Source organism: Elgaria multicarinata, chromosome 9, assembly GCF_023053635.1.
Source record: "Elgaria multicarinata webbii isolate HBS135686 ecotype San Diego chromosome 9, rElgMul1.1.pri, whole genome shotgun sequence".
Classification (NCBI taxonomy): Eukaryota; Metazoa; Chordata; class Lepidosauria; order Squamata; family Anguidae; genus Elgaria; species Elgaria multicarinata.
In genome coordinates, this window is record NC_086179.1 from 68,571,232 (window position 1) to 68,591,229 (window position 19,998).

At 39.2% G+C, this 19,998-nt stretch overlaps 1 protein-coding gene across 2 annotated transcripts in view; it reads left to right on the forward strand.

Annotated features, from left to right (window-relative positions):
• The window catches only part of CPED1 (cadherin like and PC-esterase domain containing 1), a 117,218-nt gene that overhangs the window by 53,541 nt on the left and 43,679 nt on the right, over positions 1-19,998 (forward strand). For both annotated transcript variants that reach the window (XM_063134062.1, XM_063134061.1), the window contains exons 7-16: positions 147-315; positions 4,504-4,646; positions 5,851-5,923; positions 7,029-7,184; positions 10,443-10,547; positions 10,735-10,904; positions 13,590-13,646; positions 15,927-15,994; positions 17,294-17,338; positions 17,831-18,017. In XM_063134062.1, the coding sequence (XP_062990132.1) occupies positions 147-315; positions 4,504-4,646; positions 5,851-5,923; positions 7,029-7,184; positions 10,443-10,547; positions 10,735-10,904; positions 13,590-13,646; positions 15,927-15,994; positions 17,294-17,338; positions 17,831-18,017 (1,173 nt within the window). The remainder of the gene's footprint in view (positions 1-146; positions 316-4,503; positions 4,647-5,850; positions 5,924-7,028; positions 7,185-10,442; positions 10,548-10,734; positions 10,905-13,589; positions 13,647-15,926; positions 15,995-17,293; positions 17,339-17,830; positions 18,018-19,998) is intronic.

Genomic DNA, 19,998 nt, shown 5'->3' on the forward strand with positions numbered 1-19,998 from the left:
AATGGACCCTTGGTGTGATCCAGCATGGCTCTTCTTATGTTCTTAAATTTGGCATAATCATTTTGTTAGCATATTGGCAAAGTATATAAGACCTTTATTATATAGAGGAAGGAATACTTCCCTAACATTGTGTTGTAATTTTCCAGATATCAGATACCCATTGAAGATGACCATAAAGAAACCTTTAAAATGCAAGACATTTCAGTCATCATCAAAGTGTATGTCCTGGTGACATCTTTAACACCTTTGAGGGCATTCATTCATTCCACTGGCGTTGTCTGGTATCCACCCAAGAAGAAGAGTTTTTCCGTCAAGGTAAAACTGTTTCCCTCTTCATTTCAATGAGGTTGAAAGGCTCTTTGGTTTTTTTTGGATTTTGTTTGTTGGTTTTGGTCTGTTTGTTTTTCTTTTGTTTTCCTTTCCCATCTAGATTTTCACATGAAGGATAATGTAGACATTAGTTTCTGGGGAACATGAGTGAGAGGGTGCTGTTGCACCATGTCCTGCTTGTGGGTCTCTGGTCAACAGCTGGTTGGCCACTGGGTGAACAGAGTGCTGGACTAGATGGACCGTTGGTCTGAACCAGCATGGCTCTTCTTGTGCTGTTATGTTCTTAAACATCTGCTATGCCTTCATAACTTGTTAAAAGCAGTCATGTATGTTGGCCTACAGGTGCTCAAGAACTTTCTGGTAATGATGTGTCCCTCTTCTAAAACAACAGATTAGGGAGAAGCAGTTGCCACGGTATAGGACTTAATTTGGATGATTAGGTCACAAGTTGAGCAATTCTGTTTTGTAATATGTGTGGCAACCACATATCCTTTTTAATTACTCCTAAACTACATAAATACAGGACAAGGAGCCACAACCAATCACCTTCCAATCTAAAGGTAGTATGGGATTAGGTTCTTTCTCTTGATGCCCACATAACATCTATAGCACAAAGTGTCTTTCATTAACTAAGGCTGGTGAGGCTATTGGGACTCTTACTGGACAAAAGTAACATGGCCACTCTTCTTCTAGTAGCTTCCAGATTTCACTACTTCAATTCACCACCCATGAACCAACTTTGAATTCTATTCAGAAATGGCAATTTAGACTGTTGACTGTTGCACCTGTGTCCTGCTTATAGGTTCCTCATTGACAACTGGTAGGCCTCTGTGTGAACAGAGTACTGGACTAAATGAACCCTTGGTCTGATCCAGCATGGCTCTTCTTATGCTCTTAGGAACAGCTGCCATGTTCAGCCCAGAAGGGAAGGAGAAAACACAATGTTCAGAAAATCTCCAAATAGTGTAAGAATAGCAGACACCCCAACAGTGTCCCTAGAAACACCATCGAAGCCCACCAATCACAGACATCTGGGGACAATGCCCACATGCTACCCGCAAATTGAGGAAGCCAATGAATGAATGATAATGTGGATATGCTCCCAGTACCCATCCGTGCATCACAACATATATAACATGCAAAATGATTTCTGGAAGCTACTAGAAGAAGAGTGGCCATGTTACTTTTGTCCTGTAAGAGTCCCAATAGCCTCACCAGCCTTAGTTAATGAAAGACACTTTGTGCTATAGATGTTATGTGGGCATCAAGAGAAAGAACCTAATCCCATACTACCTTTAGATTGGAAGGTGATTGGTTGTGGCTCCTTGTCCTGTATTTATGTAGTTTAGGAGGGCTTTCTCCGGTTGTGGAATGCGCTCCCCAGAGAGGTCTGCCTGGCGCCTACACTGTACTCCTTTCGTCGCCAGCTGAAGACCTTTTTATTCACTCAGTATTTTAACACTTAATTTTAACTTAAATTTAAATTATACTGTTTTAACTCTGTATTTTAACCTTATATCAATTTTGCTGCGTGGTTTTATCCTGGTTGTGCTTTTTATACTGTATTTTGTATTTGTGTTTTTAACCTGTTGGTTGTTTTATGATGGTTTTAATTTTTGTGAACTGCCCAGAGAGCTTCGGCTATTGGGCGGTATAAAAATGTAATAAATAAATAAATAAATAAAATTCATAGTGACCCACGTCCAGCAACAACCCTGGCATTGCAAGTCTGCAGCCATCCCTTTAGGCAGGGCTTTGAATCCCCTTATGCTCTTCACAAGCATCATATTGGTGCCCAATACACAAAAGGGAACAAGCAACTGTCTAACAATCAGCTGGAAGGTATACCCTGGCCTTGCTCCTGGGTGGAGCAATTCATCCCATGCATGGAGTTAGGCTTTAAAGCAAATCAACCTCATTTGCACTTCCTGAACTAATGCGCAAATCATAACACAGTCATCCTTGGTTATTCACATTTCTCCAAATTTCACAATACAGTTCTCATCTCAAAAAATGTACAAAATGTACTTAAAATTAAAAGTTAAATAAAAGGTTAAAATGCATATGAAATTGAGTTTTTAATGCTTTTAGACATGCATTCAGGGCAGGGGATGCCTTTACACATAAAGTGAATTGTCATGCATTTTTAAAGAAGTAATTACTCAATGGACTTTTGAATGAATACACGCAAAACTGACATGGGCCAGAAACAGGGATGATCTTTCCATCCCTAATATCCCCACACACATGCCCAAAGTTGTTCTTGGGGCTCTCAAAGAAAAGCCCTCAGGGAGCCCTTCAGAACTGTGTTTGACGTGTGGGCCAACACAGTTAGAAAACAGAATCAGTGGAAATCGGAGACCCTACGGTTGTACAAGTGGGAATATTTTGCACTCGGACAATGAGCTCTTTTGATCTTGTCCATAACATACTGAAAGGAATAGTAGCTTTATAAATATACAGAATAAAGCCTTTTAATTCATGCATTTAGCATGATTGCCCCTTTTCGAAATGTACAAAGTATAGTCATATACTTTTTGTAAGTTTCTACCAGTTTTTACTTTTCATCCTTATGTAGTGATATTCCCTTTCCATCCTCTTAGCCTTTGATTAAGTATTCTTGCAGCCAGTTCCTTCTGTGTCCAATAGATGGAGATAGTGTATTAGTTAGTTCCCTTGCTCCAGCTAGGCCTAGGATGTATATTACAAATGTAATCTAGATATCCTCTTTACTGTGACGATCTGTCTTTAAACTGGCCTTCTGTAGCAGAATAGCCAGACAGTATCATGAAAGAGAAGCCTTACTTCGTAGGCATTGACTGAGGGGGAGAAAACCCACCCAGGTGTTAGCTCTAGTGATGGAGGGGGAGACTGCAATATGTTCAGTAAAAAAAAAAAGGCAATACTTCCCATGCTATGAAATGTATGATGAATTCCTGAGTGTATATAAGAACCACTATTAAATACACAGTGGCAGTGATTTCTGCAACTCTGGAGGTCCTTCTTGGATTAGCACTGATTGCATTGACAGACATATAGGGTGACCATATGAAAAGGAGGACAGGGCTCCTGTATCTTTAACAGTTGTATTGAAAAGGAAATTTCAGCAGGTGTCCTTTGTATATATGGAGAACCTGGTGAAATTTCCTCTTCATCACAACAGTTAAAGCTGCAGGTGCCCTGCCCTCTTTTAAATCTGGTCACTCTAGTATAGCTCCTGCAGCTTTGACTGTTGTGATGAAGAGGGAATTTCACCAGGTTCTCCAATATACAAATGACACCTGCTGAAATTCCCTTTTCTATGCAACTGTTAAAGATACTGGAGCCCTGTCCTCCTTTTCATATGGTCACCCTATGATAGATCAAATTCCCAAGCATCCCTGACAACACCTATGTGAAGGAACAAACGCTACCCAAAATGAACCTATGAACTAGAGCTTTTCTACATGTGTCCATTAATTGCTGTATCTACTTTCAGTTTAATTGCAGAATTGAGATCCAAGTTCTAAACAAAAGAGCTTTTCTTTTCCTTCTTTTCCACGATATAACCTCTAGGTGACACTGTGCTATTGTGGAATAACACAAATTCGCAAACAGAAATAACACCCCATTTTCACACTGTAAAAAAAACCCAGGAAAGTGCTCTTAAAAGACAGAAGCAAAACTGGAGGGTCAAAGTGTCAGCTACAAAACCCATTAAAAAAACTGTGGCCACAGCTAGACCTAAGGTTTATCCTGGGATTATCCAGGGGTCGCCCCTGTCTGAGCACTGGATCCCCTGTGTGTCACCTAGATGAACAGGTTTGACCCCTGGATGATCCAGGGATAAACCTTAGGTCTAGCTACAGCCTGTGAGTGAAGAATCATGAGTCCAGAATAAATGCCTCATGCAGAAAAGCTCCTAGACTCCTGCTGCTAGAATACTTAGCGGGATCTTCAGCTACTGTTTGCTTAAACTGAGTGATGTCAGCATTACAATGAAAAACCTAAATTCTGAGAATTAGGTGACATGAAAGAAATGCAATATCGTTTAGTGTTTTTAAAACACTTCTTTCTTTCTTTCTTTCTTTCTTTCTTTCTTTCTTTCTTTCTTTCTTCCTTCCTTCCTTCCTTCCTTCCTTCCTTCCTTCCTTCCTTCCTTTTTTCCTTTTCCTTTTCCTTTTCCTTTTGCAGCTGCAAACCTTTTTTGAGACCTTCTTAGCAGCTAGTTCCCCACAGCAGGCTCTGGATGACATGAAAGAGGCAATAAGAAAACTCTTATTGATAACTGAAGTTTTCAGTGAAGCACCTTCATCTAGACCAAAGGCCTCGAGACAGTAAGTTGGATAGGCAGGAACAAATGCTAAATTTTCTGAAGAGATACACTTTGGAATATGAGAGCATGTTGAACCTGACTCCTAAGGAGTAGAACGCAATGCAGCCATGCAGCTCTGCCTCGATGGACTGATTTGAATGCTCAGATGTTTAAAAAGTAGGCCCAGTGGTAATTCTGAGGGATTCTATTGGTGGGCTGGGTGACAAAGGCCTTAGCTAGACCTAAGGTTTATCCCAGGGTCATCCCTGCCTGCTCCCAGGATCCCTTGTGTGTCACTTAGATGAACAAGGATGACCTTAGGTCTAGCTAAGGCCAAAGAGTCAGAAGAACAGTCACAGTTTACGCAATATCTGTTGTTATTAGGGTAAAAATGTTTCTTTGCTCTGGAATTCTGCATTCTATCCACTAAACAAGTGCATGTAATTCTTAAATTAATTTGGAGATACATACTTAAAATCTGGACTTTATTTAAGCAAATCTAATGCCAAATAAACTTCAAATTATTCATATCCTGGCTAGCATAGCACAATTTCATATTTTCTGGCACCCATTGATTTATTTATACATGCAACTGGTAAACCAGTATTGAATAAGGGGTTGTGACAATAACAAAGACTGAAATCTCCAGAGTTTTTAACCTAGAATTCATTTCCTGGTCATAAGTTGCATAGCAACTTATTTAGACTTTGGTTCAGAAAGTTGTTTTGATCTTTGTGTAATAAACTGAAGCTCCCGACAGATTTTGTTGGGGCTGAATTATCAGTTCAGAATTGCTGGTGAAATGTGTAATTTTTCTGAATATGCTCTCTGAAGCCACTATTTTGATGCTTCCAGTAAGGGTTTGTATCCAGTGTTAGTCCTACTTAGAGTAGAGATATTTAAATTAATGGGACTTCGATATTGCCCATTGGATACAACGCAAGGTAGGTCCTGCTCTTAAACAAGCCAAAAAAATTGGTTGCCTTGGCATCTGTGGGCAATACCCAACATACCAGTCAAGTACTTCTTCCCCACCCGGTCACCTGCACAATCCCATGCTGCCATTGTGTAACAAATGACCCCACACCAATGACCCACAGGCAATGGAGCTTTCTGAGAAAGACATGAGGCATGTTTTAAGACATGCTTTCTGAGAAAGACTTATTAGGACATTGTCGATTTTGAAAGTGGAACTGGTTATTTTGATTTCTGTTATCTTACTTCAGATGCAGTTCATGTTTTCAGATGCTAACCTTCGATGTTGGGTTCAGCCACTCTGTGCATCCGGTTATTCTTGAGGTGAGCAAGTGCCAGTAGCATTTTCACATAAGCAACTAACTAGGAAACCTTTTACAGAATTTCCAGAGAGGAAGTTTCTTATATCAAAGAAGCCACATGGCTTGTGTCAAAGTATGTTCTTGCAGGTTGTTATTAACAACAACAACTACTACTACTACTTGATTGCACATGGTTCTAAACCATATGAGAAGCCTACATGTTAACAAAGATGTTGAGAGCCTGATATTCTGCCCCCCTCATTCAGCCATTCATGACTGATTATTGCCCAGCTATTTATATTCCGTTCCTGTGTCATTGCTTAGCAGATCTTCAAATGGCCAAAAGACATAAATCAGTCTTAGGTTGGGCTGAGAGTCAGCGTGGTATAGTGGTTAGAGTGTTGGGCTGGGAGACAAGAGTTCTGGGTTCTAATCCCCACTAACCCATGGAAGCTCACTGGGTGACTTTGGGCTAGTCACAGACTCTCAGCCCAACCTACCTCACACGGTTGTTGTTGTGAGGATAAAACGGAACAGAGGATTATTATGTAAGCCACCTTGGCTTCCTTGGAGTAAAAAAGGTGGGCTATAAATGTAAATAAATAAATTATAATGGTTAGTATTTTACAAACTGTGTATGCTTTAGCCTTTATAAACATATGTAATTTTATCCAAAAGGACTATCCAACATCACACTAAGCAGTTTAAAGTACATGGTATCAAGTCCATACAACAGATATGCTAAAATTGATATTTTTATTTTTTGGTTAAAGTTTTTTTTTAAAAAAAAAAATTCCTGATGATACGTATGCTGCGGCGATGGAATAGTGGTGGCCAAAATGGGAGGGGGCAGTGGGGTTGGCCCATTGATCATTTGTTGCCCACACCTGGCATAGATAATACAGAGCAAGATGGACCAATGGACTGGATGTAAGGCATCATCCCATGTTGCTACGTGTGGACCTGCTTTCTTCTCACATATGAGGCTCCTTTGATCTCTATCATGGACATTGTCCTATAATGAGCTTTTCTCAATGGATTCTATATTTGCAATCATTCGCTAGGAGTAGTAATTTTGATAAATATTTTGATGAATATTTATGTTTTACTGTTAATACACTTCCTAGGTGCATGAACACTTTGACTTTGATGCAAATTTCCAGGACCAAACTCTTAAAGCAACCCTTCTTGAAGATACTTTCAGGATTCTCTTATCAAATCAGACTTCTTCCTCTGCTTTCCTTGAGGCTTTGCAGAATGTATACCAATCAGCAGGAATTAAGGTATGTGTGGAGACCAAATGTAGTCCATTAAGCGCTATGGCATAATACTGTTGTGGTCCATTCATTTTACCAGGGCTGTTATGATGCCCCGTGGAAACAGCAGTGATGTTAAGGAGCAGAAAGAGAGCCCACAGAACAGTTCTTGAGGGACAAATACATAGCATGTATCCACTTTTGCTTTAATTAATTACAAGCATATGGGTGGATGTGAATCTTCATCAGAAATGCTGCAAGTCTAATTACAGTGTCTCACACACTGACAATGGCATTGAATATTGTAATGGTTCAGCTGAAGGGAAATATCAGAACTCTTTGATCTTTTACATATTTTCAGGTGAAAATAACATTGCATGAAGATATTTTTGTGACACCTCAGTCAATTCCAAATCCAAGGCCAATGCAGACTTAACACTGCTGACCCTTTAACCATGGTTAGAAGATTGGGAGTGGACCATTGGAACTTGTGCTCCCTCCCCTATGCTCTTTTCTCAAGGATGAATTCTCTTCACCATCCGCACACCTGAATGGATCAGAGCATCCAGAGCATCCAATCAAAACATCTTTATGTTCGTTTTACAAACTATGTCTGGGAGTAAGGTTGTACTCATTCCAACCCAGCCACTTCTTTGTCACAAAAATTCCCCTGTCACCCTCAACCACAGTTACTTTAGCACCAGTATTAACCATGGTTAATGCTGATGTTAGTTTATTTTAACCCAGGGTTTTTAACCTCCTTCCAGCCTTTAATCCACAGCTGGAGCTGTCCAGTTAATGCAAGCTACTAATTATGGCCCTGTGATAATTCAATTTAGGAATGATAGAGCCTATTGCTTTTCACTCAGAGCTGGATTATCCCTATTCAACACACACCAGGCTTCCTGAAACATGCTATTATTTAGAAGCTCCTACATATACCGGGTGCTCATCATGCTTCCAGTGGTGTATTGCTTTTAAAATTCTTCACAACTCAGAATATGGCTTCTGTTCCATCATTATATGAAAGAGAGGTATTGGCTATCTCCATCAGGCAGGGAAATAGAGAAACTACAGGCAGGCAGTCTGTAAACTGCCCAGAGAGCTTCGGCTATGGTGCAGTATATAAATGTAATAAATATTTATTTATTTATTTATTTATTACATTTATATACCACCCCATAGCCAAAGCTCTCTGGGCGGTTTACAAAAGTTAAAAACAGTAAACATTAAAAAAGTATGCAACATTTGAAAATCATCAGAAACATAAAAACAGTATAAAAACAACAGTATCCATTTAAAAACAACAGTTCTGGGGTCCGTTAAAAAGCAAACTTAGAATTGTTAAATGCTGTTAAATGCCTGAGAGAAGAGAAAAGTCTTGACCTGGCACCTGAAAGATAACAGTGTTGGCGCCAGGCGAGCCTCAATGGGGAGATCATTCCACAGTCGGGGGGCCACCACCGAAAAGGCCCTCTCCCTTGTTGCCATCCTCCGAGCTTCCCTTGGAGTAGGAACTTGGAGGAGGGCCTTAGATGTTGAGCGCAGTGTACAGGTAGGTTCATGTCAGGAGAGGCATTCCATCAGGTGTTGCAGTCCCAAGCCATGTAGGGCTTTATAGGTTAAAACCAGCACTTTAATAGGTTTAAACCAGCACCTTAATCGGGTAACCTTTATAAGTTAAAACCAGCATAAATAAATAATTCTTGAGGGTAAGAAGAGTGGCCAGGATGCCCACACGGTGGGTCATTTAGGCTTCCTGATTTCAGGCCTCCTAATTGCACCTCTGCATCTGATGCTCTAGTCTAGTCCAAAATATAGGGTGACCATATGAAAAGGAGGACAGGGCTCCTGTATCTTTAAAGTTGTATAGAAAAGGGAATTTCAGCAAGTGTTGTTTGAATGCATGTAGCAGCTGGTGAAATTTTGTCTTCATCATAAGAGTTAAAGCTGCAGGAGTCCTGCCCTCTTGACCAGATACAAAAGAGAGGAGGGCACCTGCTCCTTTAACTATTGCTATGAAAAGGGAATTTCATCAGATGCTGTCTGCATACAAATGACACCTGCTGAAAATGCTTTTTCTCTACAACTGTTAAAGCTACAGGAGCCCTGTCCTCCTTTTCATATGGTCACCCTTCCAAAATACATTTAGTTGTTTTTAGCAAGTCAGTGTGCTGTAGGGCAAATTGAGAGAATCAGCAGAATTCAGAGGTAAAGCTTTTACTGGACTGTGCTAATTCAGATTGTTTGTAGGCATTTGCAAGTCTGTATGCTTCCAGAAGAGGAAGGGGAAAGGGATGAGGAGGAGGAGGAGAACACACTGACCACATCTATACCTTGTGTGTCATCAGATCAGAGTTTTATCCTATGCTCACGACTGGTCACTTACAGATCTTTGCGGGTAATTTCAACAATGCACTGATCCTGCTGCGTGTCTCCCACTCCATTTCCCTGTTTTTACATCTTAAAATAAGCTACAGAAAACCCAACTTTTTTGAAATAAGTCAGGATTTGTCAGAATTTCCTGCCATGTGCAGGAAAGTTCCGCTATAAAGGGCACTGTTCCCATTGTTCTTTAGGGGCCAGGTGGTCTCTGCACAATCCCCCGTGTAATTTGAGCTCGCTCCAACACGGAAGTGAAACAGGGAGCAGAGCAATGGTCTGTGAAGATAGGGAAATCCAATTTCCCTCTGTCTGATGATCCTCTTTGTGTTAAATCATTACAATCCCATCATGGTGACACTATATCCCTCTTGCACATTCATACCTTGTAGAACACACAATGACACTTGTTGTGGTATTTTGGATAATGTGGAATAAAAAGCAGGAAATAACACTATGAAAGTGGTGTATGGAATGTGTAATGTGCCCCAAGAGTTATCAGTGCACTTCAATGAGCTATAAAGCAGCAGTGCAGTTCTAGCCAACGTTTATAAAAACAGATAGCAAGATAAATGAAAAGCGAAGCTGAACTCTTTCTCTTGTCATACTACATTTGGCTGTATCAGTAGACCTTTTTTTCCATTGGGGAAATCATGAATCATGCCACCCTCCCCTTCCACATATGCACCAGCAGCCTGAAGTGGCATCATCTCGAATGGTACAGTCCAGAGAACTCACTCAGTTCTGTGATTGTATACCCTAGATTGAGGGTGTCGTTGCAGCAGCAGCAGCAGCAGCAAAGAGCTTTCAGGCTCAGAACTTGCTTCAGCACAGAAACCTGTTGTCATTTTATCCATTCTAGGCTTTTCTTACTGCCTACGAACTTCTGCTGTCTTTTCACAGAACGAGTATCACTGGAAGGAACCTGACCATTGTCTAACATTAGAAGAACTAAATCCATTGACCAGTTTTGTCAAAGAGCTTCAGAATATAGGGCAATTTGAACTGGTAAGTCAAATTTGTGCTTTTGTTCTGTAATGAATATTTCTCAACATACCTTTTTATCACTACGGTTCTGGTTCACCACAATAGGGAGAGAGGGAAAATGGCTTATTTGTAAATTGGTAAGTGATATAAATGCTTTTGAGTATGTACATGCCTTTACTAATTTGATCTATATTCACTTTTCTTTCAGCTTTTCCCTTCTGCTGTTCCCAAGGTCCATTTTTTGCTGCATGACCTTTATCGTATGGTGAATCCAGAGGGAAAACTTGGCTCAATCCTGGCTGTGCATTGGCTCCTTTCAAACTTACTTGAACATTTGCAAATCAGTAACAAAGTAGTACACACAAATCTTCCAAGAAGGTACATTAATAATTTTTATCATATTTACAGCAGGGGTGCAAAAAACCCCAGGCCTTATCCAGCCCACAAGGCTCCTGAGGAGCTAACAAGGGCAAAACTTGGCCTCCAAGGGGCCAACTTGGCCTCCAAGCCCCACACCCCAGAGAAATCCCTGCTGTTTTCTCCTATCTGAGACTGGAGATAACAGCAGAGATTTCCCTACATGCCACTCTCCCTTCCATCAGCTGGGGTAGTGGTGCACAGAGAACTGCCCACCATCATTTCCAATTTCAGATTGGAGATAACAGTAGGAACATGGACAGAGAGGGACTGGGCTGGCACTGGGAAGAGCTCTTCCAGAGTCAAATCACTTTATGGACTCACAGTGAGCCCACAGAGATACCAGGAACTCAGATGCTCTTTCTGGCACCAGCCAAGTCACTTTGCATCATGACCTCCCAAGGATGATGGCTGCCACATGAAGCCAGGCGATCAATGGTGCTGGGAGAAGCAGCTGCTCTACCATGTGCCAGCCGAGTCCTTTTCTTCATGTTAAGAGAGGCTTGATACTCAGCAGTGGGAAAGGTTAAAATTGTCCAGGGATGACATGATGACATCAGTGGGTGTAGTCACATCCACTGATATCATCCAGCCCACAGAGTACTTGGGGAGGGGGGCAATCTTACTCCCCACCCACATCTAGTTCTTCACCCCTGGTTTACAGCTTCAATTAATAGATGGCAACCTGTAGGGACTACTGCAAAGATATGGTTTTGAACCATCATCTTTAAATTGATATCTATTCAAAAGTTAGGGCTGCAACTGAGTTCCCATTATAATTTGAGGTTTGGCTTATTATGTTCAATAAACTACAAGAGTGTGTAATGCCAAATATTGTATGTGGCTCAATCTGTAATAAATAGGTCCCTACTTAATTGTACCTTTTACCAGCTTTCCGCAAGGTCCGTAGCGTTTAGAGAGAGAAAATTTAATAAACAAAAAGAAAGGAGAGACTGAAATGATGCAGGGCTGTTTTTCAAAGACTTCCAGCCAACACCAAGACACCAAAATCAAGTAATTTAGGTTGTTACAACATCCCAGCAATTCTGTTCATCATTGAATTCACTGGTCAGCATCATCCCATCTCTCCATGCTTTATTTACTACTCTGCAAATATTAAGATTGGAGCATCACTCTAATGGTAACTTTTAAAAGTTTTTCAAGATTTCAAAGACATCTCTAAAGAACAAGCTAAATAATTTCTAGCTTCTTTGCTTCTGGAACAGATGTATATTAAATTCATTCAGGTAGAAGGTGATCCAAGACCCACCACATTTAAAGGGCAACTCTAATTGGTTTGTGTTAAAGTACGAAGTTAATAGCTGTACAAAGATTAGGGATGGATGAATCTCCCAAGTTCAGTCTCAGTTCGTTCTATCCCATTTATAAATTAGTTGGTAGATTTTTTAACAAAAAGTCTGAATGAAAATTAATCCATATTTTATGTGCATTTGTCAAGATGTATGCATTTTCTATTTTTGTACACATTTTTCAAATTCCATGCATTTTTGCAAGTGATTTCATCTAGGATAAAGCATTCTTGTGTGTATTTCTTGGTAATATACATGCTTTTGTGTGCACTTTTCTGTACTGTATGCTTTTTTAATGTGCAAACTTAGATTATAAAAGTGTGGATATCATTTTTTAAAACTATGTTCTGGTTCATGTATGGGTTTGATTAGTGCAAATTTTGTAAATTTGCATAAAAATGTGAACTGAACGAATTTATACCCTCATTCTTAACAAAGATATATTTTACTTTCCAGTGAACAGTTGCCTGTTTTCTTGATTACACTGTCCTCATTTGATCCTCCATAATGGATTAATTTAGCCATAACAGTAGGCTTATACATTTTGTTTTCCCATTTGACTGATGTATGTATTTCATTAGCCCCCAGTTGTTAGCATATAGGATCCTTACGATTGTGATAGTATAACAATTTTTGCTAACTTCTATAATAGACATGTAAATCAATAAGAATATCAAAGGATCCAGAATAATTAATTCTGTAAGTTGCTCTTTTGATGTTAGACTAATATTTTTTTGCAGTTGGCCAAGTCCATCATAGATAGTAATTTGTTTGTGGCTCAGTTTAAACAACACATTTTTCAATGGTGGTTTTAGAACTCCATGAAGAAGGAGGAGGTTTTTAGTGTGTAGAAAACACTCCATGCTGAATATCCACACTATGCAGTGGAGACTTCCTGCACAACCGTTGTGTTGTGTGGAGGGCTCTGTGGAGTTTTCCATTGCATTGAATTGAGTGTTCCCACTGGCTACAGAGTTCCCTGGCAAGAGCAGTGAAAGGAGCGAGTGCCACTCTAGGAGAGCCACCAGGATTGTGGATTTTTTTGCAGCCATGGCTGATGGGATACCATTGGGAGGACTGAGGGAGGAGAGAGGATGAAGGAAATGTCAATCAAATGTTGCAATGGATTTTTCTCAATTCCACTATAGTCCACAGTCACACAACAGTGGAGTTACAACATGTTGTGTGTGGAGTACCTCCCAATAACTCATCCATGGAGTGGAGTTTTCACACTGCGTTGACTAACATGTTGTCTGAACTGAGCCTAGATCTCATTCTTATACTTCAAGAACTATGAACCAGTGACATTTAAGAATTCTTTATGATATTTCCACAGGCAAAACAAGGATTCCAGAAATGTGTCTTGGATGAAAGGCAGATGGCCAAAGCACAGGTGAGAATTAAAAAGTGGAAAAACAGAAAACTTTTTAACACATCTGGCTTATAAGAAGCATAACCATTGTAGGAGAACAACTGTCAAAACAACAATTGGCACAGATTATTATTATTATTATTATTATTATTATTATTATTTTATTTATTTCATTTATATCCCACCTTTTTTCCTCCAAGGAACCCAAGTCGACATAATCCTCCTGCTCCTGTCCATTTATCCTCACAACAACTCTGTGAGGTAGGCTGGGCTGAGAGTCTGTGACTGGTCCAAAGTCACCCAGTGAGCTTTCATGGCTGTGGGGACTCGAACCTGGATCTCCTGACTCCCAGTCCAACTCTCTAGCCAGTACACCGCACTGGCTCCCACCTGATACTGTTACTGTACTACCTCCATTCATATCAACTGCCCTTGTACAAAGTTCTCATGCTAGCCCTATTGAAATGAATGGGAGTTGCAGCATCTCCTGGGGAACTTTATTCATTCACTTCAGAGAATGTAGTCTTCTAAGTACCTATGCAGAGGTAAGCCTCACTGAGTTCAATGGGATTTACTTCCAGGAAGGTGTGTATAAGATTGCAGCCTGAATCACTTATCAGTTGCAATAAATAAAATAAAATGTGTTAATGGCCAATGGCCAGGATGTAAGAATCGCTTAGATTACTCAACTCAAAAGGTATATCTAACAAAGGATTCTGTTTGCAGCAGTTCCAAACAATCATCGTTGAGAAATTCATAAGATGGGCAAGAAGGTAATAGCCATCTCCTGTTCGTTCCACCATTTCTGATAAGCCAGCAGGCCCAGGGTTAAGACATTTTACTATCTGCAGCAAAGAACATTCCACATCCAAAAGCTGAGGAGGCTTTTGGGAGATGAATCTTATTCAAAAAACATCTACCTAACTATTTAAAGGTATGTGACCCCCAGTGGAGGCTAGTGACTCCTATTTTGATGGAGCTGTGAGCTTTTGCTGGTTTTGACTGAGGCTCTCACAACTTTAATAGTTGCATAGAAGGTTATTTTTGAATAAGAATCATATAAGAGCCCTGTCTGGCCACCCTAGGTTTATAGGAAGAAGCCTACGGTTTTGTTGCATAAAAGAAAAAAAGAATACATGGTGCTCAAAATCAGATTGGAAAACCTAAATATCTCCTACCAAAAGGATATCACAAAAGAACAATAGTTTGAGTGCTCTTTAATGCTTTGTATAGCACAAATACACTACAGAGAGGGATGCTTTTATTCAGATTCTGAATTGCAGAGTCTGCTCAGGCCTTGGGACCAAATTTTTGAATCAACAAATGGTACAATGGAATATACCACCATTTAAAGCTAGTTTATGTTCTCTCTCAGCTCCTGAAATACTAACAGATTATCATCATTATTGTACATGAGTTCCTATAAAACAAAACAAAACAAAACACACACACACACACACACACCTGTACTCTCCCAGTTCTTCCCCTAAATAATCATCTATCTGTATGTAATTAGTGATCATTTCATATTGGTTTCAATAGATGGTAAAATGGTTTGAATTTCAATATCAGCACATGGTAACCAAACTGGCCAACCAGCTCTAACAGCAATAAAAGGAAAAGCAAACTAGTTCACATGGCGAGAAGTAGCACTGAACAAAAAGTTAAAATAAATTATTTCCAGTACAATGTAGTTAGAATGCCATGGTATCACCCTCAATGTTGTAACTACTAAGTGGTGGCCTGTTTAAAATATGTGGACTCATCCTTGCTACCACCATCCCTGCAAGCACAAATTAATATCCATCCCACTTGACATCTCATTGCTCCAATAATCAAAAATATCCAATGGTATTAAATGAGTGGAAGGCAAAACCTCTGCTTCTCCACTTTAGCACATACAATAGCAGGTCTTACCTGAGGGCCCTGTAAGAAATTTCTAAATGTTTATTAGTGAAATGTCATGATATATATATATATATATATATATATATGATCCATGGTAGATTTAATTATATTATCTTCCTCCATAAAGATTATTGGAATGAATACTGTCTATTAAGGTCAAGCTCTATTTCCTTTATTGGTTCTTTTATTATTCTAGATTAACCTCCACCATCTTATTAATGTCAGCAGCTACCAATTCCAGTGGAAGAAAAGTGCATTAAAACACATACTTTACAGCCATAAATTACACAGCAGAAGGAACAATAACATTTGCAAATGTTTTGTCTTTGCACTTCTATTTAATTTAGATTTATTTATTTATTTATTTTTATTTTTTGGCTATTTCATTGCTAGGACTTCTTACTCAGAAAAGGGTAGCATTAAAACAAGAGTGTCTTCCCCAATCCATGAAAAACCCAAAGGTAACATGATTTGTATGTTTTTCTGAATTTAATGCTATTTGCTAGGGAAAAAATGTCACCAGCTGGAGTCACTTCATAAGCCCAACCATTTGAAGGCTGCTACGTGACAGTGTTTTATGAAATTTTTCACCAGTTCCCTGTAAATTATACAAATAGTGGGGTTGAAATGGTAGGTAGAAATTGGAGGTTCTCATGTTTAGTTCATACATATGAAGAACTTGGCCATTTAGACATGCTTTTACATAGGTGTATTTACAGTAGTTACCATGTGTGTATCCAATGCTAGTCCTACTTAGAGTAGACCCATTGACATAAGTGTGACTTCAGTTAGAATAATATTGGCTACCACCATATTTGACCATTTGGTCATATGAATTATCTCTTTCATAGCTGCCCTGATAATGGTGGTGTTGAACACTGGATTTGCTTTGGTCATCAGTGTGACTCTGGCTGGGTTTAGATGACATGATAACCAATGGTGGGTTAAATAATCAACGGTTGGTTATTATGTCATCTGTCGGGACTTTTTCACACCATGGTTGGTTAATCAGCAAATTTGTCGCATACAGTTGGTTATTTTCAGCTAAAATTATAACTCTGCTTTTATATCGGACAAAAATAATTAGTTTGAAAAAATTCAGTCACTTTTTCTAAGAACAACTCCTGGGGTCCCTAAGTGTGTGGCTAATGCATTTTTTGGCTTGGAAACTGGATTAAACTCCGTAACATATAGAGCGTGGATGTCTAACTAGGTACATTAAATTTTGTTTTGACCAACAGGACTCTTGCTACTGTTTATGATATTGTAATACCTTATGGAAATAGCTGGAAATGGGTATTTCTCCATTTGAGCTTTTTTTTCCTCTGTGCAAGGAAATGGTTATTGCTAAAATTGTATAATATTGAATGGCAAAATGTGATAGCAGCTAAATTCTGTTCTTCTATTTTTGGCATTCAATTCCCAACTGGGAGCAAAGCGGCTAACTGTCTAAACGTTGTTCATATTTATAACCCTCAGGTTGCATTTACGTTGGCCCATATGAATGTTCTACTATATGCCAATAAAACCTTTTTGTTGCGACTTTGTTGTCCTTGTGGTTCAGGGGAAACTGTAATACAGGGTAATATCCTAGAGGAAAAATGGCACATATCAAAGCCTACTGATTAATACCAGTGGGTTTGTGTGTGTGTGTGTGAGCATTTTTGGATGTGCCATGACATTTGTATTGCTTCTCAAATGCAGATGTATGTAGTGAATATAGCACAAACCATCCTAAATTGTGTTTGTTTATCTTTTAGAATTTAGTTTTCCAAATCTGGCTAAGGAAATATTCTGCAGTCATGGTAAGTCCAACCTGTACGGACAAAACCTAAGAATCTGACAACAGGTGGCGCCAGTTCAACAAAATTGCATCCCTAGCTAAAGCTCTCTGGTCTGTTCACTAAACCTAAAACCATAATATAAAACATGAAAAAGCATAATATAAAGCTTTAAAAAAGTTTAAGAGTATATAACTGCCACTGATAACCACCAATCATTATTCAATTATTCCTCATAATCATCACAAACATTTTGATTAATTATCCATACTAATTGTTCAAAGTCTTTTGTTTGTAATTCTTACTAAATGCAGCCTTGGAGGAGGAAATGTGGAACTGTCCATGTAATGTAATTTGGCTTATTAAAACCTAAAAACCAACCCATCGTCATATGCAAAAAAAAATAGTAACAACCATGGATTCCTGGCAGAAGCGACAATAAATTGAATGTGGCCAAGAATAAGGGATAATGACTAATCCTTGGGTTTTAATTGGATTTCTTTCTTTTTTTAACAGATAAAGATACCCTATCTCATATTAGGCAGATCTTCACCAGTCCACATTTGGACTTAAATCCTAATTTTGACCCAAAGATAAAAGAATACTACTCTGAAGTTCCGTTTGATGTAGTGACAGTAAAGATTAAAGCAGAGCCTGCGAATTGTCAGTGTGAAGTTCACTTGGATGAGAAGAAAGGACCAAGGTACTTGGGGTGATGGGTTGTTGTTCTAAGGGCATGGAATAGAGATATCTCAATACTTGTGCAGCTTATAAGACATAACCTGGTAGCGATTTCAAATAGTGCTGTGACAAATCCTGCCCCTTATTTTCAGGTACCCTTTCTCTCCCTGCGAAAGAGGCATTGGGGAGGGGGACAGCATTTCCACATACCTTTTAAAACTGTAGCCAGTTGCTTAGGGGTCTTCTTTCTATTTTTTATTTTTTTAAAAAAAAAACCCCACATCCCTGGTTCTTGGAGGAGCCCAGCAGTTCTTCATGAATGCCTATTGGGGACCATGTGACCTCGCCCTCTCCAATAGGCATTCAGGAAGAACTTCTGTGCTCCTGCAAGTGCTAGAAGTGGTTTTTTTTAATTACAAAAATACAAAGAAGACCCCTCAAAACTTCCTGCACTTCAAAAGGTATGTAGAAACCCTGTTCATCTCCACAAGGAGAAAATTTTCTGAAATTCTCATCTCTCCCAGCTTCTTTTGCCAGAGTTTTTGTTGCCTCCCCACACCTGAGGGATTGAGGATATCGGTAATAGTTTGAATGTAATAATTCTTCATGTTGTGAGGGGAATGCCTTCAGTACAGCTCCCACATCGATAAGAGTTAGAGTTGCTGAAGGTCCTGTGAACGCTCTCTAGTGTCCTGGCGAAGATCTAATGTATTATCCACTTTTTGTTAAAGCATGACTAATTTGTTAGGAAGCCATGCATTGAACAAAAGTCTGCTTACTGCATAAGAGGGCTGCAGTGAGTGAGGAATACACACCTAAGTATTCAGACAATACAACGATGAGAGGCCTTATGGGCTTGGTGTACTTGTCTGACTTTTCAGCCATTTGAATCTCACTCTGGAAGCAAAACACTCTCCTCGAGTGACAGTCTTCAGTGGCCCTTCATGCTTGGATAGTGAGCAATTTCTAGGGCTAGCTGACATGGATACTCTCATTTGACTCTAACATCTTTTGGCAACATTGAGAATCGTCTTGTCAGCTGTTGTGCCCAAACTGAAGCTGAATCCTATATTAGCAAAAAACTATGTCATCTAAATTTTTATAACAACTGAACCCTGTATCAGATAAAATTGGGTCAGCTTTCATATGATTTCTGACACTGTGTTATTTTTCGGTACAGTTTAACACTCCGACACATGTACAATACACTTTACTCATCTGATACTGGGGGCAAAGAAACCCCAATGTAATAATAATAATAATTGTTGTTGTTTTTTAAAATGGTATGCATTTGACAATGATTCTAATTTAACTACAAGTCTGAAATTGATTTAAGGATTGTTTATAATACAGGAGAAAAGTTATTCAATTAATAAATGAAAAGACAAAGATGACTGCTTTTTAAGGGTTTCTTAAAGAGAAACCAAAGAGAAAACTAGTCAACTACAGGGACAGACCTTCACACAAGGGGCCACAAGAGAGAAGGCAGAGATGAGAAATAGTGCTAGAGGTGTAGGAAGAATATTAGTGTTTGATGAACAGAGAAACTGAGCAGGAGAATAGAAAGAAAGCAACAAAGATCGATGGATGGACGGACGGGTGGACAGAAAGACTGACTGACTGACTGACTGACTGACTTAAGGATAAGAGTTGAGACAAAAGATAAGGTTTAATAGGAAATACCGAAAGACCAATCAGCAAAACCTGACAATAGTTAGTATGAGTTAGAAGTAGAGTCTGAATAAGGGTTTTAGTAGAACCAGTAGACGAAAAAGAACATATTTTTGAAATATTATAGAGAGAAATGACAAACCATAGCTAGAGCAGAAATGTGAACTAAAAGAGAAAGTGAATGATCAAAGCTAACACTTATGAGAAGATGAAAGTAAAGTTTTATAGGGGGTACAGTCAATTCTGTTTTTTTGCATATTGAGCTTCATGGATAGTGATCTCACCTACAGGCAGATATAGCTGCAAGAGAATTGGAAATATTAGTAAGAACA